The sequence below is a fragment of the Rattus norvegicus genome, chromosome 19, assembly GCF_021556685.1.
Source record: "Rattus norvegicus strain SHRSP/BbbUtx chromosome 19, alternate assembly SHRSP_T2T, whole genome shotgun sequence".
Classification (NCBI taxonomy): domain Eukaryota; kingdom Metazoa; phylum Chordata; class Mammalia; order Rodentia; family Muridae; genus Rattus; species Rattus norvegicus.
The window spans coordinates 27,576,022-27,601,166 of record NC_141552.1 but is presented as its reverse complement, the minus strand read 5'-3'; the positions used below and the strand labels follow the sequence as shown (position 1 = coordinate 27,601,166).

The 25,145-nt window shown below is 43.8% G+C and overlaps 1 protein-coding gene and 1 non-coding gene across 4 annotated transcripts in view; both read left to right on the top strand.

Annotated features, from left to right (window-relative positions):
- Window positions 1-15,410, top strand: part of LOC134483411 (disks large homolog 5-like) — a 230,132-nt gene extending 214,722 nt beyond the window's left edge. For 2 of the 3 annotated variants that reach the window (XM_087596581.1, XM_087596580.1), the window contains 4 exons: window positions 11,834-11,993; window positions 13,252-13,395; window positions 14,027-14,189; window positions 14,906-15,410. In XM_087596581.1, the coding sequence (XP_087452707.1) occupies window positions 11,983-11,993; window positions 13,252-13,395; window positions 14,027-14,189; window positions 14,906-14,935 (348 nt within the window). In that variant the 5' untranslated portion in view covers window positions 11,834-11,982 and the 3' untranslated portion in view covers window positions 14,936-15,410. Of the gene's footprint in view, window positions 1-10,671; window positions 10,769-11,833; window positions 11,994-13,251; window positions 13,396-14,026; window positions 14,190-14,905 lie in introns of all 3 variants that reach the window. The other variant, XM_087596579.1, reaches the window with a different exon arrangement.
- Window positions 15,411-24,354: 8,944 nt separating this feature from the next.
- Window positions 24,355-24,461, top strand: LOC134483698 (U6 spliceosomal RNA). The gene has a single exon (XR_015644456.1). It is a non-coding gene; the product is annotated as a U6 spliceosomal RNA (small nuclear RNA).
- Window positions 24,462-25,145: the final 684 nt, after the last annotated feature.

The window sequence follows — 25,145 nt, the reverse complement described above, 5'->3', positions numbered from 1 at the left end:
GATCTCTCTTTCCTTAGGTGCACATTAAGAACTCATGCAAATGGGTATGACCATCTGAACATCTTAGTATCATCTACTCAGTATATCTAGCATAATACTGTGCCTATGGCAATCTCAAGCTTCCCTGAGTGTTGCTGACCCAGCAAGAAGTATGAAGTACTGAGGTCAAACCCCAGTGATCCTTTCAAGGGGTTAGAAGAAAGCCATCAGAGAAACTCCACTTCTTTGTCCTTAGATTAAATCAAGCTGATACAATGTGAACCTGGTGGGCTATTTAACCATGCATCTTTCTGCCAACCCCAGCTTTCTGAGTTCAGTCCATGTGAACCTGCATGGGGAGAATGCATAGAGTGTACATAGACCACAGTGAGGCCTAAACAGGACAACAAGCCTGGAATCCAGTGTCACTGCAAGGAGTTTGGTCTTCGCTTAAGAGACCTCCTCAGTGGGTCTCAGTTCTCCCACTACTCTATAGAGACCAAGAGATATAAGCAGCCAGGTGTTCCCTATGCCTTCTGATACACGCAATAAATGCAGTAAATTTTAATTTCTGTTCAATTGTTCAGTAACTTACTTACACTTGCATATTGCTGTGGAAGTGATGGGGTTTCGTGATCAGCATTGCATTTAACAATGCATAACCAATCATCCCTCCTAGAATGACTGTATATAGAGAAAGAAAATTTATTAGAATGGTTTATAGGCTGTGGTACAGCTAATTCAACAAGGAATGGAAGGTCTAAAATGCAGTAGTTGCCCCTGTTGAAGCCAATCCCCCTAGCATAGCTGTAGCCGTTTTGTTCCATGCCTGCCAGATAGTTCATATTCTTGCTGTAATATGTCTGCCTGTCATGGTTGTCTGAAAATAATTTAACTCAGAGCAGGGTCAGGAATGATCACATAACTTGTGTATGTTTTTTTATTGGTTATTTTGTTTATTTGCATTTCAAATGTTAACCCCCTTTCCAGTTTCCCCTACAATAACCCTGCATTCCACCCCCTTCCCCAGCCTCCTTGAGGGTGCTCCCCCACCCACCCATTCCCGAACCACTGGAAGGAAGTTCTTTATGTTGTGAGGTTTCTTAATCTTAAATTTCATAATTATAAGCTTCATGTAGGACCAATAAAATTAAAGGTCTATATGAGGGCTGCAGAGATGGCTCCATGGTTAAGAGCACTGACTGCTCTTCCGGAGGTCCTGAGTTCAAATCCCAGTGGTGGCTCACAACCATCTGTAATGAGACCTGATGCCCTCTTCTGCTGTGTCTGCAGACAGCTACAGTATACTTATATATAAATAAATAAATCTTTAAACAGATAAAAAGTCAGTATGAACCTTTGTTGTCTAAAATGGCTTGAGTCAGGGCTGACAACCAGACAGCCCTTCCAGCACCTGCCTATGAGCTCACATTTTAGTCTTTATAAACTGACATAGAAAAATATCCAGGGTCCTAGCCTGACAAATTCTCAGCTACGTCTCTGATGATCAGTCTTACAGTGGGCATTCAATAAACCATCCCTGTCTAAGTGAGGTCAGAGTTTGTGTGGTTTATGGGGCAACTCCAGGACCTCAACGGTTTTGTCCATAAGGCTGGATATTTCAGCTGGTCTTCAGTACATGCAGGAATCCTGAAGAAGAAGGAAAATTAATAAAGCAAACTTCCTTTTTCCATGTCCTTGATATGAGCCAGCAGAAGGTGTGGTCCAAACAACAACCAACGGATTGGGTAAAGATCTTTACCAATCCTACAACAGATAGAGGGCTTATATCCAAAATATACAAAGAACTCAAGAAGTTAGACCTCAGGGAGACAAATAACACTATTTAAAAAATGGGGCTAAGAGCTAAACAAAGAATTCACAGCTGAGGAATGCTGAATGGCTGAGAAACACCGAAAGAAATGCTCAACATCTTTAGTCACAAGGGAAATGCAAATCAAAACAACCCTGAGATTTCACCTCACACCAGTCAGAATGGCTAAGATCAAAAACTCAGGTGACAGCAGATCCTGGCAAGGATGTAGAGAAAGAGGAAAACTCCTCCATTGTTGGTGGGATTGCAGACTGGTACAACCATTCTGGAAATCAGTGTGGAGATTCCTCAGAAAATTGGACATTGAACTACCTGAGGATCCAGCTATACCTCTCTTGGGCATATACCCAAAAGATGTCCCAACATATAACAAAGACACATGCTCCACTATGTTCATAGCACACTTATTTATAATAGCCAGAAGCTGGAAAGAACCCAGATGCCCTTCAACAGAGGAATGGATACAGAAAATGTGGTACATCTACACAATGGAATATTACTCAGCTATCAAAACCAATGACTTTATGAAATTCATAGGCAAATGGATGGAACTGGAAAATATCATCCTGAGTGAGCTAACCCAATCACAGAAAAACACACATGGTATGCACTCATTGATAAGTGGATATTAGCCCAAATGCTCGAATTACCCTAGATGCACAGAACACATGAAACTCAAGAAGGATGACCAAAATGCGAATGCTTCACTCCTTCTTTAAAAGGGGAACAAGAATACCCTTGACAGGGAATAGGGAGGCAAAGTTTAGAACAGAGGCAGAAGGAACACCCATTCAGAGCCTGCCCCACATATGGCCCATACCTATACAGATATTACATAGGATGGATGAAGCAAAGAAGTGCAAGCTGACAGGAACTGGATGTAGATCTCTCCTGAGAGACACAGCCAGAATACGGCAAATACGTAGCTGAATGCCATCATTAAACCACTGAACTGAGAACGGGGCCCCCGTTGAAGTAATCAGAGAAAGGACTGGAAGAGCTTGAAGGGGGTTAAGACCCCATATGAACAACAATTCCAACCAACCAGAGCTTCCAGGGACTAAGCCACTACCCAAAGACTATACATGGACTGACCCTGGACTCCAACTGCATACCTAGCAATGAATAGCCTAGTAAGATCACCAGCAGAAGGGGAAACCCTTGGTCCTGCCAAGACTGAACCCCCAGTGAACATGATTGTTGGGGGGAGGGCGCTAATGGGGGAAGGATGGGGAGGGGAACACCCAAATAGAAGGGGAGGGGAAAGGGTTGAGGGATGTTGGCCTGGAAATCGGGAAGGGGAATAACAATCGAAATGTAAATAAGAAATACTCAAGTTAATAAAGATGAAAAAAATAAAAAGAAAAAAGAAGGTGTGGTCCAGATTAGAGGTGGGCCATTCCATCTCAAAAGATCTGAATTAAAGATTTATCTTCTGATCTCCAAGATTTGGATTACAATTAGGTCTTCTTGCTTCAGAAAATTTAATTAAGAAAAAAAATCCAATGGTGCTTATGCCTTTAGCCTCAGCATCCAGGAGGTAGAGGCAGGTGGATCTCTGAGTTCAAGGCCAGCCTGGTCTACAAAATGAATTCCAGGACAGCCAGAGCTACACAGGGAAACCCTGTCTCAAAAAAACAAAGAAGAGGAGGAGGACCAAGAGGAGGGGGTTGAAGAGAGGAAAACAGAAAGAAGGAAGGAGAGAGAGAGAGAGAGAGAGAGAGAGAGAGAGAGAGAGAGAGAGATCCCCCTCACAGGGCGTCAAGCCATTTGGCATTAGTTAATTCCAGGTACACTCAAGTTGACAACCAAGAACAGCAATCCCATTACCCGTGGTTGTGATCTCACCCTGGTAGGCTCCTGAGTAGGAGGCTGAAGCAGGAGAATTGCCATAAGTCTGATGCCAGCATGAACTACACACATGTTCCAAGCCAAGCCAATCTCAGCTACAGTTTGAGATTCTGTCTGAAAAATATGAAAGAGAAAGAAAACATAATTTCCTAGAGCAGTGTTTCTCAACCTTCCTATGGCCTCAACCCTTTAGAACAGTTCCTCATGCTGTGGTGACCCCAACTACAAAATTATTTTGTCGCTACTTCACAACTGTAAATTTGCTACTGTAATGAATCTTTATTGTAGTATAAACTATCTGATAGGAGACCCTGTGTGGGTCACGACCCACAGGCTGAGGGCCTTTGCCCTAGAGGCGGTCTTGGCCTAGATTATATAGTTCATATTAAAAGTGGGCTCTCTCAGTTTTTGAAGGTCAAGTATATTCACTTGTAACATCAAAACTTAAAAATTCAGCTGAGCTGGTGGCTGGTATGGTGTGACATCCCCCAGAATAGCTTTGCTATTTTGTTCCATGTCTGCCAGCCATTTCATATTGTTGCTGTAACATGCCTGCTGTCACTGACAAGGAGAAGGGACTTGGCTCAAGGACATGCTGACCACACACCTTGATTTGTTCTGAATGTTCTGTATGCGGTTTGCTAATCTAGAGAAATTCTACACCTGAAGGAGTGGTTCCCTGAAGTGGACACAGGTGAAAGGCTAAGGCAGATGTGTGAAGGAACATTTAACTGAGGTAGACACAGGTAAAAGGATGTTCTGCTAAAGCACGCATGTGAAAGGACACATGATGAAGGGTTCTGCACTAAGGACACACATGCATTGGTCTGCCTTGCATTCTGTAGTTGAGCTGCATTTGTTGGGACTTCATAGAACCACAGCAAAAAACCTTCTGGTGGGCTGCTGTAGTTTCTCGCTGTTTCCTGGGGCTCGGGCTGATGGGCAGAGTGATGTCAGCTGAGACAGACACATGTGCTGACGCAGGACACACGCTGAGGCCAGACCCATGGAGGACACGGGATATTGAGAGGGAGTTTGGATGGAGTTATGCTTGCGTATCTTGTTGGTCTGGGGTCTCTGGTGATCTCTGCTCACCTGAGAGCTGCTCTTACTGACTGTGTAGCATCTTGACTGTTTTTGTTCCACTTGGACAGCCCTCAGGACCAGGCTCTCCTCTCTCTTAACCATGGCTGCTGTCCTCTTCCTCTCTCCTCTCCATCATACATGTTCTTCCTTTATTCTTTGGCAATTTCTACTTCCTTCTTCCCTCCTCATGATCCTCTCTAGCAAAGCCCTCAAAGCTCACCTCCCCCATCTCTCTGCTGTGCAGCTGTTGGCTGTTGGCTTCTTTATAATCACAGTTAACTGGGAGCAGGGTCAGTTATTTGGGGTTAACCAGTCCTGAGTTCCACAAATTAGCATTAAAATACAAGCAGAATTAGGCCAATACACTACAGGGGTTTTTGTTTGTTTGGTTGGTTGGTTTGGTTTAATTTTCATTTACCTTTTTACTTGTTATTTTATTTTTGGCAATTTTTTATTAATCGGTTATTTTATTTATTTACATTTCAACTGTTGTCCTGCTTTCCACACGCCCCTCATCAAACCTTACATCCCATTTCTGCTCAGCTTTGCCTATGTGACAGTGCTCCTGCACCCACACATATCCATTCCCACCTCACACCTCTAGGATCTGCCTTTGGTGGGGCTACAGGACTCACCTAGAACCATAGAGCATCCTTGCATACACTTTGGCTGGCAGTTTGGCCCCTGGGAGCTTGGGGATTAGGGAAAGAGGATCTGGTCAGATATTAAAGCCAATGATTGCTGCTTTCTCTTCTTTTTTGGTTATAGGTGAAATTTTGTTTGTGTGCTTATCTTTTTTTAAATTATTGAGAGAAGATTAATTTCTTGGTCTTTCTTGGGTATAGTTTAGTTCATTGTCTTGGAGTTTTCCTCCTATTAGCCTCTGTTGTGCTTTCTTAGAGAAAAGAATTGTTTAAATTTGGTTTTGTCATGAAATATCCTGGTTCCTCCTTTTATGGTGATTGAGGATTATGCTGGATATAGGAGCCTGTGTCTGCATTACATCTGCCCAAGATTTTCTGACTTTTAGAATCTCTGTTGAGAAGTCTGCTGTAATTCAAATACGTCTGAATTTATTTGATACTAGATATTTATACCTTACCCCTTTTAATGTTCTTTCTTGATCTGTGCATTTAGCGTTTTAATTATTATGTGAATGGAGGAATTTTTCTGGTACAATTAGTTTGATGTTCTGTAGGCTTGTTGTACCTTTATGGCCTTTTCTTTCTTTACCTTATGGAGGTTTGCTGCTATGATTTGTTGAAGGTGTTTACTGGATCTATGAACTAGAAATCTTAATTCTCTTCTATATCTATTATCCTTAGGTTTCAACATTTAATTGTGTCCTGAAATTCATGGATGTTTTGGATTCAATAAACCATACATGTTTATCTGAGATGGGTGTTTTGTGCTTTGTGGGATGACCTCCTTGACCCCAGGCTGCATGAAGAATCTCAGCTGACAATGGGGACATAAATTATAAGTATGTGTAGCAAGACCTAGGCTTCTTCCAGGTTCTTGGATATTAACTGAGAACCTCAAATACAGTAGTAATGTGATAGTGTGCGGTGAATCTAGTTACTATTCTCTATTTTGATATAGATGACTCTTTTTGTGTCATGGTCAGCTTATAATGACTAGAAGACCTAAGCTTGAGAATAACCAAAGACTACATTGCTTCTCTAGCAGCTGAGCTTTTAAAAGTCCTGGTGTGACAGCAACTGTTGGTGGACATTCTGGATTATTCCTTCTGTACTTTAACTCTCTGTGTCACTTCCACCATTAGTTCAATTCCATAAATTGGAAATTCCTCATTTGGAAGAAACACTCTTTTTTTTTAAAGATTTATTTATTTATTTATTTATTTATTTATTTATTTATTTATTTATTTATTATATACAAGTACACCGTGACTGTCTTCAGACACACCAGAAGAGGGCATCATATCTCATTACAGATGGTTGTGAGCCACCATGTGGTTGCTGGGATTTGAACTCAGGACCTCTGGAAGAGCTGTCAGTACTCTTAACCACTAAGCCATCTCTTTAGCCCAAGAAATACTTTCTGAATATGATCTGAGATTGGCCATGGAAAAAGGGTAGCTTGAACTGTCCCACCTAGGTTCTCAGCCTGCACAGGCCTGCGCTCCAAAAGAAACCTGTGTTCACAGCTGTTGGCTGGCTAAGAAAGATTTCACGAGACGTGATACACAGCCCTCGGACTTCTGCTCCAGTCATCTGCACAATTTTTTCCGGACGATATCCTCATACCTCCAGCAGGCGGGTGATGAAGCTTTCCACTCTCAGCTCCCCTTCAGCCATCTTGTGGCCACCAGACTCTCCTCCCTGCAGCAGGAACAAGGGCTTCTCCATGGTGGCTGCAGCAGCAGTGGTGGTTTGGCATTCTCACCTAGGAGACCCTATGCTTTCTACCCCAGTTCCAACTCACCTCAGGCCCGGGCCTTCCCCCCATCCACTTCCCACGGAGCAGGGAGAGCAGCACCCACTAGAAATAAAAGGGAAGCCCTTGGTCCTGCCAAGACTGAACCCCCAGTGAAGGGGCTTGTTGGGGGGAGGGTGGTAATGGGGGGAGGATGGGGAGGGGAACACCCATAGAGAAGGGGAGGGGGAGGGGTTAGGGGGATGTTTGCCTGGAAACCCAGAAAGTTAATAACAATTGAAATGTAAATAAGATATACCCAATTTAATAAAGATGGAGAAAAAAATAGAAAGAAAAGTCACACATTTAAAACAGAACAATATGGACCCTAATTTTAAACCACAGCTCTGTCAATTAACTATACCTTAAGGAAGCTCAGAAAAGCAGGCCAAACAATTAATATTTTCTCGGTTTAAGTAAATAATAATGTCCGCTTCTTGCTATTGTGGAGGGAATTAAATAGATAATATGTAATCATGGAAGTTTTGAAGTACCATCCATTTTTCTGTTCATTAAATCAATCTTACTCATTTCATTGATCAAATATGTATGTTTTCTTTTCATAGTTACATGTATAATAAAACCAGTATAAAAACCTTCAGAATATTCAGTTATTATAGATATTTGTCATTTCTTACAGAGGGCAACTATGATTGACTACACCCAATTCTATAAAAAACAAAACTCAGGAAACCTGGCCCTTGGCAGCAATGAATCAAGAAATATCTAGGATGGTGGGGCATGAATTCTGCCAAGCAATGAACTCAGATAGGTGGGGTTGTGAGGAAGATGTATGGTTGAATAGCACACTAGATTCACGTTGTATCATCTTGATTTAATCGAAGGACAAAGAAGTGCAGTATCTCTGATGGCTTTCTTCTAACCCCTTGAAAGGTTCGCTGGGGTTTGACCTCAGTTCTTCATTCTGCTTGCTGGGGCAGCAACACTCAGGGAAGCTTGAGATTGCCATAGGCACAGTATTAGGCTAGAAATGCTGAGTAGGTGATACTAAGTTGTTCAGATGGTGATACCCATTTCATTTGTTCTTAACGTGGACCTAAGGAAAGACAGATCGAGGTCCTTAGAATACAAAGATCATTTCCAGTTCTTTTCTACCTTTCCTGAATGAAAGACTGGTTGGCAGAGAATGGTAAAAATTCAAGAATTGGTAGATGATGCTTTGAATGGAGGGTGGGTTTCAGTGCTGGTTTTAGACAGGTTCTCAATTACCCCATCTTGTTCTCTAAGTTGCTCGTCAGGTTCACTTTGAGCTCAAATAAAGCTGCTTCCACTTTCCAACAGGTAGTCTTACAAAGGGGCCTCCAAGGACTGTGAGGACAGCATTAGCCAATGAGAGCTGAGGTGTGTAACCCACAACTATAGCTTTATCTGAAAGACCCTCAGACAGAGGAGACTCTCGCTCCAGTCCTGAGGACAATCACCACCCCATGAACACACAGGACTCAGTCTTGATGTAAAAACAAGAAGTTTACTTTGGGATACCAATGCACTGGGGCTCGACACGGTCCTCACACAGGAGGAATGTGAGGAGCCTCAAACAACAGATATATACAGCTTAAAATGTCAGTTAAGATTACACAGTTTCCTTAGCTCAGCTATTTCGTGCCAAGGATAACTAGGCAGATGTTTCTCATCCTGGAATTCCTGGGATAAGGCTGTAACCACAGCAATGCAGCTATTTCAGTACAAAGGACGTCTGACTTGATATATGTTTTCTTATCCTGGGGTTCCCAGGACAAGGACCAAGGATATCTGTCTTGGCAGGTGTTTCTCTTCTGGAGTTCCCAGGAAAAGGCTATAGCTATGTCAGCCTATAGCACAGCTGCATTCAGTACCAAGGACATCTCACTTCTATAGTGGTCAGTCAGCTTCCCAGAGATGTTTCCTGTCTTCTAATTGCCCTGCAGTAAATATGTTCTGTACCCTCTGTTCTTATGGTCCAGCAGCTTCCTAGAGAGTGGGTGGGAATGTGCTTTCTGTACTTTCTGTTCTATTGTCTAATGTGTAGGGGCTAAGCGAGGGCCAGCTTAAAAGATTCTCATTCGTAAGAAATGGCTGTACTGATATCAAACGGGCATCTTTCATATCTACTTTCTTCCAAGTCTACCAGCCATCTCAGATTGTTGCTGTAATATGCCTGACAATCAAGGACATAGAAAAATAACTTGATACACGGCAAGGACATTGTGATCATATCCTGTGTTGTTATGTATGTTCTGGATGAGGTTGGTTAAAATGACAATATTGCACAAAGCTTTATATAGGACCCATCAAATTAAAGGTCACTATACACTGTCATAGCTAAAATGGCCTGGTCAGAAGTGACCACTGGATCACTCTTCTGTAACTTCACATGAAAGGCTTGTGCTTTTTGTGTTTTTTTATTTTTCTGTTTTTTCTTATTTATTTATTTATTTATTTATTTATTTATTTATTTATTGTTTTATATGTTGTCAGGAAGATAGTTCAAGTCATGGATCTGCCACCAAAATATGAGCTTTGCTACCAATACTGTAAACAGTATTAGTGTATGCATTCAATAAAATAACTTGGTTTTTTTTTTTTAAGTAGGATAGATGCGTTTGTGTTTTGTGGGGTGATCCATGAAACAGGAGTGAAGATGCTTGTTTCTTACTCTGTCCACTGAGTTATGTCTCTAGGCTTGTCCTACTCCTTTGGCTGCATCCCCCCCAACATCTGCTGACTATTTTATTTTTCAGATGAAATCACACGTTATAGCTTAGAGAGGCCTGTAAGCAATCCTACTTTGGTAACTTAAGTGCAAAGAGGAGAGCCCCACACTCAGCCTGAGGGTGCATTCACTGGTGGATCCAATATTTCAGTTTCCTCTGCTAACAGATCACCACATTGTTGCCAGGACCATAATGAATGCAATTCTTTCTCCTAAGGAATCTGGTGGCAACTGTCAAATGTTAAGCACAAAGCTTCAGGTTGTACCTATAACACACACCCACATCGCAACCTACCCTACAGGCTATTTCTGGGTGTGATTTCATGCACCTGCACATGATGAGACAGGAGACCTCTTTGGCTACTTATAGGAACTGGTGTGATTTCTCAGTAATCTTTAATGGGTAATATTGCTGACTGAGGAGAATTTGAGGTAGGATGAAACATTTCTGTGCAGGGATTGGGGAGGAAGCACTCATTTAGAAACATAGCAATGACTTAGGTTTTTCCAATCAAGCCTAGAGCCAAATTTGGCTTTGGAAGCATGTGGTGCTCAGTGGCTATGCCACAGGGAAGTCCCCTGAAAAGGGTCCATCAGCTTTTGCTCAGTACAGGGAGAACATTAGCAAGGAGGCAAAGTCTGTTATCCATGACATCAGCCGTCCCTTCGTGGACATTCTATTGTCTCCTAGAGAGACCTTGGAATCCCTGTGATGTCACCAGTATCGTTGTGACAACCAATTCCCTACTTTTTCTCTTACTGTCCAAAGGATATATCCACAGGCATGTTTGCCCGTCTTCTCAGGCGCTTTGGGAGAGTTGATGTTGATAGAGAAGAGTCTAGAGTGAAGCAAACGAAACCTAAAGGTAATGATGGACACAGGACATGGGGAATGTGGAGTAAGTTCTGGGCAGTGTATGTTGAGCTTCCTCTCAGGGGTGAGTATGGGGGACTTCAGCTGGCCTTTATAGCAATGGGCCACAACTACTGGAACATCTCCACAGATATTGAATTCCATGATTATCACAATTCCTGAAAGTCAGGGTTTTCACATTATTAGTTTCTCCATAACCACATGGAGGATATGGCAATGCCTATGCGATTATTGGGTGAACTTCTAGTCTTTACTTTTACAGTGCATTCGGTATGTTAAATTGATATAATAACACCATAAGTAGTCATGGAGGGTATAACTTTTCTGAATTAAACAGGGCATCAATGTACTTCACTTTCATTGCTTCTTTAAATTCAGTGACTATCTGACAGTAGTAAGAGGGAGAGAACTGTGCTCCTGGCATGACCTTATATTCTTAGAACTCCTTTGACTACCTCTGGCTGACGGGGCCAATCTTACCTTCATATATTAGAGGTTCTGTGTGGCAGATATTTTTCTACAGTAGCCAAACTATATGGAGCAGGTAGAGAAAGAGCCTGTAACCTATTGGCACTTCTGGGGCATTTGTCATTTCAGTAGGGGGAATTAATAAATCTGTTGACCATGTCCTCCCCCTACATGACTTTTTAATGCAAAGTTATTGGACTAGAGTAACAGTGTAGGATATCTGAGTATCCCTGATCAATCAAGTCATTGTGGATGCTGAATTGATGATCTGACTTCTGAAACCAGAGGGGTAGGGTCCTGAAACCAGGTTGTAGCCTGCGTACCTGATAATAATCCTGGAGAAGGCATCTCTCTGGTACTTGTAAGCCTGTGTGGGCGGGCATAGGGAACACCTGGCTGCTTACATCTCTTGGTCTCTATATAGTAGTGGGGGAACTGTGATCCACTTAGGATGCCTCTTTCACATAGACCAAACTCCTTGCAGTGACACTGGCTTCCAAGCATGTTCTCCTGTTTGGACCTCACTGTGGTCTGTGTATGCTCTATGCATTCGCCCCATGAGGGTTCACTTGTGTTCTTCTACCTACAGCAGCCTGCAGACAGACGTCATCCCCTGAAAATGTCCTAAACAAGGTGCAGGCCAACGAGGAAGAGGAGAGGCTGAATAGAGAACTGGAGCTAACTACCAAGGAGAGAAATGAGCTGACAGATCGCCTCCTTTATGTGACAGGTGGATCCATGAGCAAGAGGTATGCATTGCTCCAAACAAACGAACTTGTTCTAAACCTCATCTCCCATAGAGAGGAGATTCAGAACCTGACCCTTACTGAGGAGTGAGATTGAAAATGGACTCTCTGATTCTGCCTGTTGAAAATCTGAACTTGCAATCTGAGTGAAGATTTCAGGGATAAAGTCACTGGAGCATGAGTTCCCAGTGTACAATTGGAAAGCCCTTGACAGGTGGTAGTTTTGCAAGGTTCTAGGTGCTGTGAGTTTGTGGAGAGTGTTTGTACTTGCTAGGAAGGTGACTGAACGCTATCATCTCCTGGCAGCAGCCTTAGGTGACAGGACCCACAGTGTGCATATCAATGCTTAAGTAGAAGGCCTGAGGCTCTGGCCTGCTCCTTCTTGTCTCTGTGCCTTACACTCTGAGACAGTAATGGTGCATGCATTTCTACTGATTCTCATTGTGCTCTTTCCATATTTGTCTCTCTTTCTCATTCTCTGAGTCTGTTTACTTTTCTTTTCTTTTTCTTTTTTTTTTTTTTTTGGTTCTTTTTTTCTGAGCTGGAGAACTTACTTTTTTTTTCTTGTGGGTGTGCCCCAGTTTGTGTGTCTGTGTGTGCACAGGTCTGCATGCATATGCACAACCTTTATATGTTTCTCTATCCCTCCACCTTTGGAATTTAGGGGTCTGTTTTTTGACCTCAGGATTTACCTTTATAATAGTTTCATGGAGGTGTAAGTGCTTTATTTTGGAAGCCCCACTTTCAACAGCACAGTTCTTTGCCTGTGTAGTCACATTTGTCTATACATTTGTATGCCTTGGGCAGATTATAAGTTTGTGGCAATATCTGGTCTCATCTCCAGAATTATGTGTACTGTCTGCCTCTAGAATATTAGTTATTCGGCTTGTAGCATTCCACTTGTCAAAACAGGAAAAATGAAATCAGAGGTTTCTGGATGTGTGTGTGTGTGTGTGTGTGTGTGTGTGTGTGTGTGTGTGTGTGTTTGGGTAAGCTCTGTGGCCTAGGCTCTTGACAGCATAACAGGTTTGAATGCAGATCCAGCCCTCCTGATTGAAAAATGTGAGCCAGGGGACCCTTTATCTGGGTGCTTAGCTTCTGTTGTCCTGGGCACACAATTCCAAGTTTCTGAAGCTGAAGAAGATCCAAATATGTAGAATTCAGAAAGTGTCCTTCCAGGGCTGGGGTAGTACAGGACACAGCCTGAGTTCCTCTAATCCTAAACCTCGATGTTCATTGGGTTCTATCTTCCTGGGGCCAGCCCCTACTTCAGGCCAAATCCATTTTATGAAAACTTGAAGATAAAGGAGAAAGAGGTCATGTCATTACTGCACAACTTAGACACAAAGAACATTGAACATCGTGAGAAATTTCAGGAGCTCAAGAAGGAGATTAACTTCTATCGGTAAGTACTGGTCAGAAGGCCCCATCACTTGTGGAATGGCCATGTCTGCCTCTCTTTGTTCTGGACCGGAGGGTCTGCAGCTCTGGGCCCATCTCTTCTGCTGTTTAAATATCACTGTGCCGTGGGTCTTTTGGACTCAGATTCAGTTCCATAAGGGACTGTCAGTTATCACCACAGTGTCTATGCATCTTTAGAAGGCTCTGGATAGAACTACACTGATTCAGGCATCAGAGTGTTATTAGGCCAACCTGCGGCTCTGGGGTCATACCAGGTTTAACAAAGCTCAATGTGTGGACCACATGGTTTACATGACCTCCCTTGGTTCTACTGTTCTCTTGTGGTTATTTGCCGCCTACTAATTGATGTTGCCCCGATGCATTGGGCTCTCATGGGTAGTTGTAGATCCCTTGTTCTTTTGGAGAGACATGGACTCTTATTGGTGCTTGGGTCACAGGAACAATTTATTCTTCCCTGGATTGGCCGTTTGCTGTTTGTGCAGCAGCCTTACATGTATGGAGATGTATTCTTGAAGTCTTTATGGGTATCTGGGTCCTGGTGGACTTTGTGGGATTTGGCAGTTGGAATGGGAGGAAGAAGCTTCAGGATCTTACTATGCAGAGTGTGTTTCCAGCAACCTGCACAGCCGGCTCCTGATGGACCAGGCATGTATGAAGAAGAAGTTGGTCACATTGAAGCAGGAGAGCAAGGAGTTACAGCGATATTTGTTTGAGTTGAACCCGAATGCTGAAGACGAACAGGAGAAGACCAGCAACCTCCAGACCCAGCAAAATGTGGTAGGAAAAAGCAGCTGAGTCAGATTAACAATGTCTGATACCATTTGCCTATTGGATACATCTTTGCTTCCCCTATCATCTTTCTAATCTCCCCACACCCAATCAGTCACCCACCTCATGTGATAGAGTTATTCATGGCTCTGTCTATGCACAAGTATTCTGGGATGTTAACCACTCTCCAGAAACTGAATTATTGGCAATTATACTTCTCTGCCCTTTTTGAAACTGCAGTCCAGAAATGGTGACAGAGGAATAACATATCACATGACTGCATCTCCCTGTCATAGATTGGATGCTATGAAGAGTTTTGAACGAGTTCTTGGTCGTGTGACAAAGGTCATACAGGGGTAATGTGATGGTTGGAAGCACCTTGTAGGGATAAGAACCAAGTGCAAATGGCAAATGAGTCCTGGTCATTGGCTTTGATCTCAGTATCATGTGGCCTTCTCCTTTCTTCCTGCAACCCAGTTAGGTCTCTTCTCCTTTCCCCGTTCTTGGTTTTCACTGGTAGAAGTTTGAGGAGCAGCTTGTTCTCCCACAGTACTGTGAGGGTTGTTGGTGACTTTCCCCAGGCTGCAGAGATATTAGCAATGATTTCAGTGAAAAGATCAGTGCTGTCTCTGCAATGCAGCTGAAGGGACAGAAGGCAGCAACTTGACAGCTGGTATGCGTGTCCCCACCAAATCAGTGTCTTAATAGCTGCCTTCTCCTCCCAGGTCTCAGGAACTGCAGGAGACATGGAATAGGACAGATCCCAGGAAGACAGCCCCCTGAAGAGTGAGTTTCTCTGTCAGGAGTTCCCTGCTGACGACAATCCTCAACAGTCAAAGACTTTTTTGGGGAGAATATTCTTCTTCTCAGTTAATTTCCTCATTGTATAGAGACCCTAAATTTATGTATCCGTATGCCAGCCTGTCTCATTGAGGTCTTTCTCCTCTCTCATACCGACAACACCATTTGAGAGACATCTGAGGGGACTGCCTTGAAATCTCGTGTCCTAGAGGAGAAACAGCACTACAACTGTGTTTCTAAATGTTCATTAAGAAAATGCTGTTAAGAAATATTTTTGGTTATGATTTTCATTGAAGTTTTCTTTTTGTTATATCATAGTTATATATTCTTGTTACTGTTTTTCATTTTTTATACCATTTTAGTTGTTCATTTTATGCCTGTTTTTTGTAAATTGTATTCCTTATGAATAAAAATTGATTTGTAACTCTTGACTCTTATGACCATCTTATTCAAGGGTCCTTTCCCCTCCTGTAGACTTAGAACTGACAGCTAGATATGGATCTTTGCATGGTCCAGTGAATTCAAAGCCACCAAGGGGTACACAGGGTGATGGTGTCTTTTGTGTATGACTTTTTTATGGAAACACACTTTATGATGTAATCACTGACATACTGTATCCATGCTCTCATGTCTTCTGCTCATCCTAGTCTATATCAGTCTACAACACACATTCCTTATTGACTGTGTGCACCAGATATTGAGTAACACACACTCATGCCTGTAGAGCTGCAGAAAAAATGACAACTTTCACAAAGGAATATAGAATAATCCTAATCGAGAACCATGTGCCTCAGTTTTTCTTACAATACAGCAATATTATTAAACCAGAAAGATAATGACCATCAACGTCATTTTGGGAAATAGGTTTTTATAGGTGCTGTTTCACTTGATCATTCATATGCTGTGTTTTTTATTGTTGCTGATTATATTTATTTTTATCATTTAACTCAATGGATCTTTTTTTTTTCAAATGTATGTCTGGGCCACTCCTGAGTGCATTTCCCTCATGATCAAAAGAGGGAATAGCATTCCCCATTGTAGATGATTGTTAGGGACCATGTGGTTCTTCTGAGTGAGAAGCAGATGCTCTAACCTGTGAGTCATCACCACAGCTCCTGTAGGTAGCTTTTGTCCTTCCAGGGCATGTGCTATACTAGATGGATATGATCACCTTCAATTAAGGAGAGAGATCTCAGGAGATGTGTATGTACAGGTGGTTGAGCGGTGCCTGCTCAATGTGGCAGCCTGCTAGGCATCCACACCGGGCTCTGGTGCCTCCACTGCTCATTGTGCATTCAGGATCATCCTCCAGCACCACTCAGTTTCAATTCCAAACAGATCTTTCACTTACTATCGATGATTATATACATTAAGCACATCTGATAAAATACAGAAGAGACTAGCCTCCTTCTACAGGCCAACTTGGCATAATGAATTCTTTTGATAGAAAGCAAGATAATTATCTCAATCTATGCAGCTTAGGGAGGACCTCAAGAGCATCCATATTGAATCCAGACTGCAGCTGTGACCACATGTTTCTTTTCCAGAGCAGGTCTGTGCAAGCCCAGAAGTTAGGTGGGATAGTTCATGTTTCACCTTTTACCTTGAAATCTGTGATTTTATTGAGAAAGTATATTTTCCACGTGACTCATTTCCAATTTATGGAATTAAACTGACTTACTGAGAGTGGAGGTGACTGAGAGAGATTAAGTGAAGAAGAATAATCCAGTATGTCTGCAAACAGATGCTGTCTCATTAGGGCTTTTCAATGCTCAGCAGCTGGAGAAGCAAGGGAGAGGCATTGGTGACTCTCAAGCTTAGGTCCTCTAGTCATTATAAGCTGAGCATGACACACAAAGGGTCATAGTTATCACACTAGAATCTAGTAACTAGATTTAACCAACCTACCACATTAATGCTGTGTTTGGTGGTATTTTTTGCCCTCTTAGGACCTGGAAGAGGCTTGGGGTTTTCTAATCCTACTCATAATTTATTAATCTTCCCAACACTATGGGCTTTGTTCTGTTAATGCTAACAGCGCCATCCAATACCTAGGATATTTTCTACTGACATGTGTGACGTGAGACAAAACAGTCCCTGTCATCCCTCACCTGAATAAACTTCCTTAGAGGACAGTGTAGGTGGAGGGTCCTTCTTTCCTCTCCAAGATCGAGAAACATTTCCAGTCTTCAGACAAGTGTGTCAGCCATTGTCCAGTGACTGTCCTGAGATGTCCACAATGTCAGCTGAGTGAGGGCAGGGCAGGGCATTGGGGCAGGGCTGGGCTGGGCAGGGCATTGGGGCAGGGCAGGGCAGGGCATTGGGGCAGGGCAGGGCAGGGCAGGGCAGGGTAGGGCAGGGGACTGGGGCAGAGTCCATGAGGTGTCAGTAGGCAACAGGCCAGCTGGGGCTAGTGTGGGTACAGGGCTTCTAGTGTGGGTGTGAGAGGAGGAAATTAGGAATGGTCAGATTCTGATGCAGCATATAGGCGGGAAGGAGCTTAGACCATCTCAGTGCCATATAGGGACATTGTAGACACTGATGGGCAGTGTGGGGATGGTAGGGTCCCATATACTGCTCTCCGCAGGTGTCAGGAGAGCATACAGTGGCTCTGTCAGACTTATGACAATCAGGCAGGCACTGGGTGCAAGTGAGAATCATGGGACAAGTCCTGTGTGCAGCCTGGTTTGGGGACATTCCCAGGTGCCCCATGGACTGCAAATTAAAGGCAAAGGACACAGGGAAGCCAGCAATTCCCATGCACATGACATAAATACCTGTAGAACTTTCTAGAATTTCCATAGACTATCTGTTACTAGTCCTCATTATAGAAGGCACCAACATTCTGCCCTCTGCTTCAACTTGGTGAGACAGCTATTCTAACTCCAGCAGGAAGGCCTCAGGGAAGACAGTAAGAACTCGCAGGTGACCCCTTTTACCATTGAAACAGGGTCTTCCTATGGAGCCCAGAGTGGCTGTAGGATACTAATGCTCCTGCCTCACAGTGACTAGAATTCCAATCCACCCTCAAGAGCAGTTGATTCATCACTAGATCAGACTAAGGACATGTGAGGCCCCAGGGTGCTAGGATTACAAGGGTCCTAGTAAGTTTCTCCAGCCTAAATTACAACCTGAGTCAGTGCTGCTATTTGGGACACTGCCTGATGCCCAGTGACATCACACCTTGGAACTCTTTGTCAAAAATAAGCTGTTATAGGAATGAAGTAGCCACACAATAAACATTGGTCTGGACACTCCTAGGTCAAGAATCCCCTGTTGGAAATGCCTTGGATCGCAAAATTTTAAATTCTAGATCCTTCTGGGTTTTAGAAGATTTATAAATACAAAAAAAGAAAGATGGGCATAGTAATTTAAGCCTGTGATCCCAGTCATGGGAAACTGAGTCAGAGTGATGGAAGACTGTAAGTTCCAGGCCCACCTGTGTTTCAAGAAAAAAAAAAGGCATGGTGAAGATTCCACTCAAGTGGAAACCAAAAGGGTTTCACATGGGCCCTGCCATCCACTGGTCACTACATCCACTCTCATCACCACAGCCACAGGCAGACACTGGGGAACATTTCCCACTGTCTCTCTTTGGGATGCAATCCACCCCATGATTCTATGTGAGGAATCCCCCAAAGGTTGCATCATGTGAGGGACCTAGAAAGTTCCAGGATTGGGAGAATTTAGGAGTTTATAATTAAGGATGATCTACAGCTGTGGCAAAGCCTTTTCCCACCACATGGCAGCCCTAGGTTTGTCCCCAACAGTAAAAATAAAATCCCCCAAAATAATTCAAACAAAATGTCCTGAAGCCTGCGCCCTGACCAGTCTCTTCAAAAGTGCCAGGAACCTGGGTCCACATTTAGGACCCAGCACGACCTCTGTGACCCATGAGAAGGGATCTAATATGGGAATTAGTACAGTATGACTTATCCTTGTGGATACCTTTGGTGACAATAACCACCTGACCCCTGAAAACCCATCTACCTGGGGGGCTCAGCACTCATGTCACCTAAAAAGCCCAGATCCTAGGGCCAGCATGGGCAGGTGGTGAAGAAAGTTTGTCTCTCGTGAACATCAGTTGCCACTCCTGACTTGACTCTATCCTCAGGAGACAATGTCACCCCAGAAAGTGTGGGTGTCAACGGCTCTTCCCAGGCCAAGGCTGGAATACTGCTTAAGTTCCACAATGCACAGCAGTGCTCACTCTAGAGCTAAATGTTCTACAGCTGAAAGGGGTGGGTGCTCTGCTGACCACGCCCCTTCCCTGCAGTATTTAGTGTACTCAGAGTGGTGCTTCAGATGTGAGGGACTTCTTGAGGCTACTCCCATGGAGAATGGCAGATTCATCAGAACGGGGCACAGGGTGAGTTCTGAGCACAGCTGGGAGGAATTTAGGGATGCCAAGCCATGACTAAGACCAGATCCTGGGCTGACAGGCAGTTGAGCTGGAGAACTGGCATCCAAAGTGTGACTGCCTGAATTCCTCTTAGACCAAAAGCCCTGGACCTGAGCTACTTTGGTGCGTGCTCCTAAGTGGGGTCCCAGACACAGCTCAGAATTGGGGCTGTGCATGGACTTTGGTGCTGGCAGCAGGTGGCTTAGCCATAAAGTGCTGAGCTTTCCCATCTATGCCCACTCAAACTCCTCTGTTTCATTTTAGCTGTGTTTGGTATAGTTTTGAGACAGGGTATCTTGTAGCAGCCCAACTCGCTTTGAGCAACACTGTAACATAAAAATAACCTTGAATTCAAGATCCTCCGACCCCTCTGTCCCAAGTCCTGGAATTAAGACCTCCAGCTGTGACCATTTTACTGCAGCATAGGATCCATCTCTATTAGAGTGAGCTTTGGAAATACTGGAGCTCCGACTGTTCCTTAGAATTCAGGTTTCCTTAATTCTTAGCAGGAGTTTTGTGATGATGCTGATGAGAGAGTCAGGAGTTACACTGGGAGAGGTAACAGTCCTGGCAGCCCTGAGTGCTCAGTGAAAGTCAAGACAGAAGCCTGCTGATTAGCACCTGAGTGAAAGTGGGAGGATTCAGAGTTCAAGAACAGACTCAGTTACATACCTAAGACCATATTGCAACATTTTTGTTTCATTTTTGGCTTGTTTTCTTTGAGACAAGGTGTTAATTTATAGCCCTGGCTGTCCTGGAACTCACAATGCCTCTACCTCCCAACGGATGGAATTAAAGGCATGCGCCAACATGCACTGCCACTAATTAATTTTTAATTAAACATGCTGGCACAATCCAGTAATCCCAGTGCTTAAGAGGCCGAGGCAGGCAGATATCTGGTTTCCTGACAAGTCTGATCTACAGAGAGCCTGTCAGAATAGCCAGGGCCAAACAGAGAAACCCTGTCTCAAAAAATAAACAACAAAATAAATTTGTTTTAAAGAAGAGAGGAACTATTTAACAGAATTAGAGGCAGAGAACCAAAAGGTAATGGGCAGTGCAGAGTCTAGCTTCTGAGATGAAAGTGGACACCAGGGGTTAGGGTGGGGATTCTCATCTTGTACTGGGACACAGAGGGTGGCTTCAGGGATGGAAGGCTCAGTCAGTCATTAGTCAGGATTCTCAATCAAGAGGGTGTTGTAAGATCCAAAATGTGTGAGCAGTGTTCTGCATGAGACTAGAAGAACCTGCCTACCTATACAAAACAGCCAATGAAGAGTAATCACAAGCATACATCTGGAGGTCCACAAGAGGTTAACGTCCACCTTAGTGTGGATTATACAGAGCACAGGTGGAGAGGAGTAGAAGAGCTGATGGTGGCTGAGGCAGGAGAGGAGTTCAGGTGTGAATTTGAGCCAGTAAAGGAGCTTGTAGGTCGGGCAGAGCAATGAGAGGTCTAACAGCATAGCTGTTGAGATCCTTCAGATTAATTTGTCTTAAGAGCCTCATGCCATAGCCAAGGACAGGAGTAGATCTGACTATTGGGTGGCTGGGCTCACATAGCCCAACAGGTTTGGCCTTGCATCTGTGAGATTCCAAGTCTCTCCCTTTAGACACAGCCATGGAGAAGGTGTAGCAGTGAAGGTGCAGATGGCTTTGCAATGCTTGGCTTATGGTGTTGAGTACTTCATGCTCCATAGAGCTAGGAAATGTCCTAGAAGCCAGGGAGGCTGAGCATGAGGAAGACAGGTCTCTGGGAGAGAGAAATGATAACCAAAGTCACTAAGAACTTCCTGAATCACAGTGTCTGTTAACCATATATTTTATTTACTTATTTTTATGGGCCTGAGTGTTTCACCTAATAAATGCTTGTGCACCATGTGGTATGTGTGGTGCCCGTGAAGTACAGACTGATTCCCTAGAATTGCAATTACAGGTTAATAGGAGCCACCATGTGGACACTGGGAACTGAACCTTGGTCTTATGCTCTTAGCCACTAAACCAACCATCTCTTCAGCACCACCCCCCAATTGTATAGTCATTAAGATTTAACCATTTGGCCTTCAGTATTTGAATTAATACAGATGTGACAAGAGTTATAGTTAACATGGTGGTTCAGGTATAGACAGGCAGGCATCTCATTGTATACAAAACATGAATCCTTCCTTCCTTTCTTTCTTTCACTTCTTTCTTTCTTTCTTTCTTTCTTTCCTTCTTTCTTTCTTTCTTTCTTTCTTTCTTTCTTTCTTTCTTTCTTTCTTTCTTTCTCTTTTTGTTTTACTCTTGGAGACAGTGTTGTTTTTTGTGTAGCTGACCTGGAATTAGCTCTGTAGAGGAAGCTGCCTTGAATTCAGAAATCTGTCTGCCTCTGCCTCCCAAGTGTTAGGATCAAAGGCCTGTGCCACCACCACCACACATCCTTCTGTTTAAAGGAAAAATGTAGTTTTACAGGGCAGCATGAATTTAGCCCCGGTATAGACATTTTCCTAGGCCTCAGGAGCTGTAGAGTTCATGAAGGATTTGCTGCCTTACCCTTTAGCCTGGCTAACTATGAGAGCTGCACACCCATGGGTGTTTGCTTCACAAGAGTCTGGAGGATGAGGGTCACAGGCTGAGGTAACTGTGTAGAGCAAAGGATGCTCGGTGAAGGTCAAGTGGGTAAAATGCTGAAATGCTGAGAGAAGAGGCCTATGGTAGGCGCCTCCTACACCTGAGACTTCCAACCCCGAAAAGCAGGGGGTAGAGAGTGAGGATGCAGAGTCCACACAGGTCAGGAAAAGGCCATGTTCCTGAAGCCTCCATGTGTGGTGGACAGGCTCTAGGGCACCATGAGGGAAATCAGGAGCTTCTGGACTTTGTAGAATTACAGGGTTCCATGTTACCTCACATGCCCATGATTTGCCCCCTACTGCATGGAGAAGCCAACACCAGAAGCCTCCAGCTCCCAGCCCTGCTTTTGCCATGTAGGTTTATCCAGAAGAGCTTGGAAGTCCCTGGACCTGGAGTCTCAGGTGGTTGTGAGCCACCTGACCCGGGTGCTGGAGACTGAACTCAAGTCTTCTGCAAGAGCAGCAAAGACCCGTGCGCTGCCTGGCCCAGCCAGGGCTGTGAAATGGTGTTTATTTTCATCTGAACAAGCCCAACAACAGTTTAGGTCCCTAGAAGCCACATAAACCTGGATGCAGTAGAGTCTGTCATCCAGCCCTTCCCACAGGGAGATAGGAGCCTAAAGTGGACAGTCTCTAGGATTAGAGGGAAGGGCTAGCCTAGCATACACAGCCATGGACGAGAGGTAGAAGGTGAGGATCTGTGCTCAGGTTGTCCCTGACCTTTACACAAGCACATGAGTACCTGTACTCACAGAACGCCATACAGACATACGTGAGTAAAGATATAAAACAAACAACATTGAAAATACAATATACTGGGGCTGGAGGGATGGCTCAGTGGTTAAGACCACTGACTGCTCTTCCAGAGGATCTGAGTTCAATTCCCAGCAACCACACTGTGTCATATAACCATTTCTAATCTCATCTTCTACCCTCTACTGTTGTGTCTGAAAACAGGGACAGTGTACTCACTCATATGGACAAAATAAATAGTTTTTGTTTTAATCCTTTTCTAAAAAAAGAAACCCATCTGTGACACATGATCATTGTGTGATTCCAAATGTGCCTAAGTCAGTACAGTCCTATTGCTACATGGTGCACCAGTTGTGTCAGCCTTGGTAGTAGAATGGCACAGTTGAAAAGATGCTGGTCACAGTGACCAGGCAGCCTAGAAAGTTCACCATGAGCAGAGAAGGCTGTGCTGTGTCCTAGTCCTCTACCCCACACTGCCACCTCATCCCTACGAATAGAGCAAAAAAGAACAGATGAGGAATCTTCCAGGTTTCTTTCCTCTTTGATTTCTTTATTAACCTAGCCCCTGTGCTACATGTAAACTTGTCACATCCACTGTCCCATCCCTAAGCCCTCATACCTGTCAGATAAGACCGGAATCTTGCTTTGGGGGGAAGCTCTGGTCCCTCTCTGTCCTAAGAGGCTCTGAGCCATCGCTGAAAGAGAGTCCTCTGAGGATTGAGGGAAGTCCATAGCCCGTACTCTGACTTCCAGGAAGGTTTGAGGAAGGTGGTCCTCTTCTTGTGGTGCCTCTAGTAGGAGCAGCCCACACTTGGGCCCAGCTCCCACTATCAGGAAAAGACAGGTGGCTCTGGTCTTTGCACAGCTCCAGCGGAATGAACAGTGCATCTCTCCTCTCTCTCTTTCAGGAAGTCTCAGCCTCTGGTGCAGGTGATGTTCCCAAGGCAAAGGAAAGGGAAGTGCAGAGTGAGGACTCCCAGGATCCTTTAAAACATTGTCTGCATTGTCTTCATTAATTTTTCTGTTTAATTTTTATTCCATGTGTATTGATCTCATTGTAGGGGTGTGCATTCCAAAGCATGAGTGTTGAAGGTAGAGGAAAAAGCATGGGAGTCACTTTATCCTACCGTGTGGGGTCCCAGGCTCTGAACCGGGTTGTTGAGCTTGGCTACAACGATCTTTCATACTGAATTTCCTGCTGGCTCTGATTTCAGGGAGAGCGTCTCATAGAGCCCAGATTGGCCAGTAAACTACTGATCATCCTGCCTCAAGTATTGCCATCTAGTTCATGAAAGGGTTGAGTTATTGACACGAGGAACTGGGGATGGGCAGAGGTGCATGACTGAGGCTATCTCTGCTCAGTGGCATGCCTTTGGGGACTGATAGTTTTCATCACTGATATGTCATTTGACTGCAGTGCTCCTCTGGAGAGAAGGAGTCTCTTTTGCCAGGGCATCAGGCTCTCCAGACAGGCCTGGAAGGTGGAGGTCTAGAGGCCAGGCCTGCATTCCTATTCAGAAGCTGCATTTACCACTCTGGACAGTGCTGTAGAACAGGGTCACATATCCAGTTCTACCCTGAGACCTGCTGATAAAGAATGTCTATCCTGGTGCTCGCTTCGGCAGCACATATAATAAAATTGGAACGATACAGAGAAGATTAGCATGGCCCCTGCGCAAGGATGACACGCAAATTCGTGAAGCGTTCCATATTTTTAGAAATAATTGACTCAACTGTCAAAGATAATGTAAAGCGGAAAAAGCTACTGGTCCAAAACATACAGGAAATCCAGGACTCAATGAGAAGATCAAACCTAAGGATAATAGGTATAGAAGAGAGTGAAGACTCCCAGCTCAAAGGACCAGTAAATATCTTCAACAAAATCATAGAAGAAAACTTCCCTAACCTAAAAAAAGAGACACCCATAGGGATACAAGAAGCCTACAGAACTCCAAATAGATTGGACCAGAAAAGAAACACCTCCCGTCACATAATAGTCAAAACACCAAATGCACAAAATAAAGAAAGAATATTAAAAGCAGTAAGGGAAAAAGGTCAAGTAACATATAAAGGCAGACCTATGAGAATCACACCAGACTTCTCGCCAGAAACTATGAAGGCCAGAAGATCCTGGACTGATGTCATACAGACCCTAAGAGAACACAAATGCCAGCCCAGGTTACTGTATCCTGCAAAACTCTCAATTAACATAGATGTAGAAACCAAGATATTCCATGACAAAACCGAATTTACACAATATCTTTCTACAAATCCAGCACTACAAAGGATAATAAATGGTAAAGCCCAACATAAGGAGGCAAGCTATACCCTAGAATAAGCAAGAAACTAATTGTCTTGGCAACAAACAAAGAGAATGAAAGCACACAAACATAACCTCAC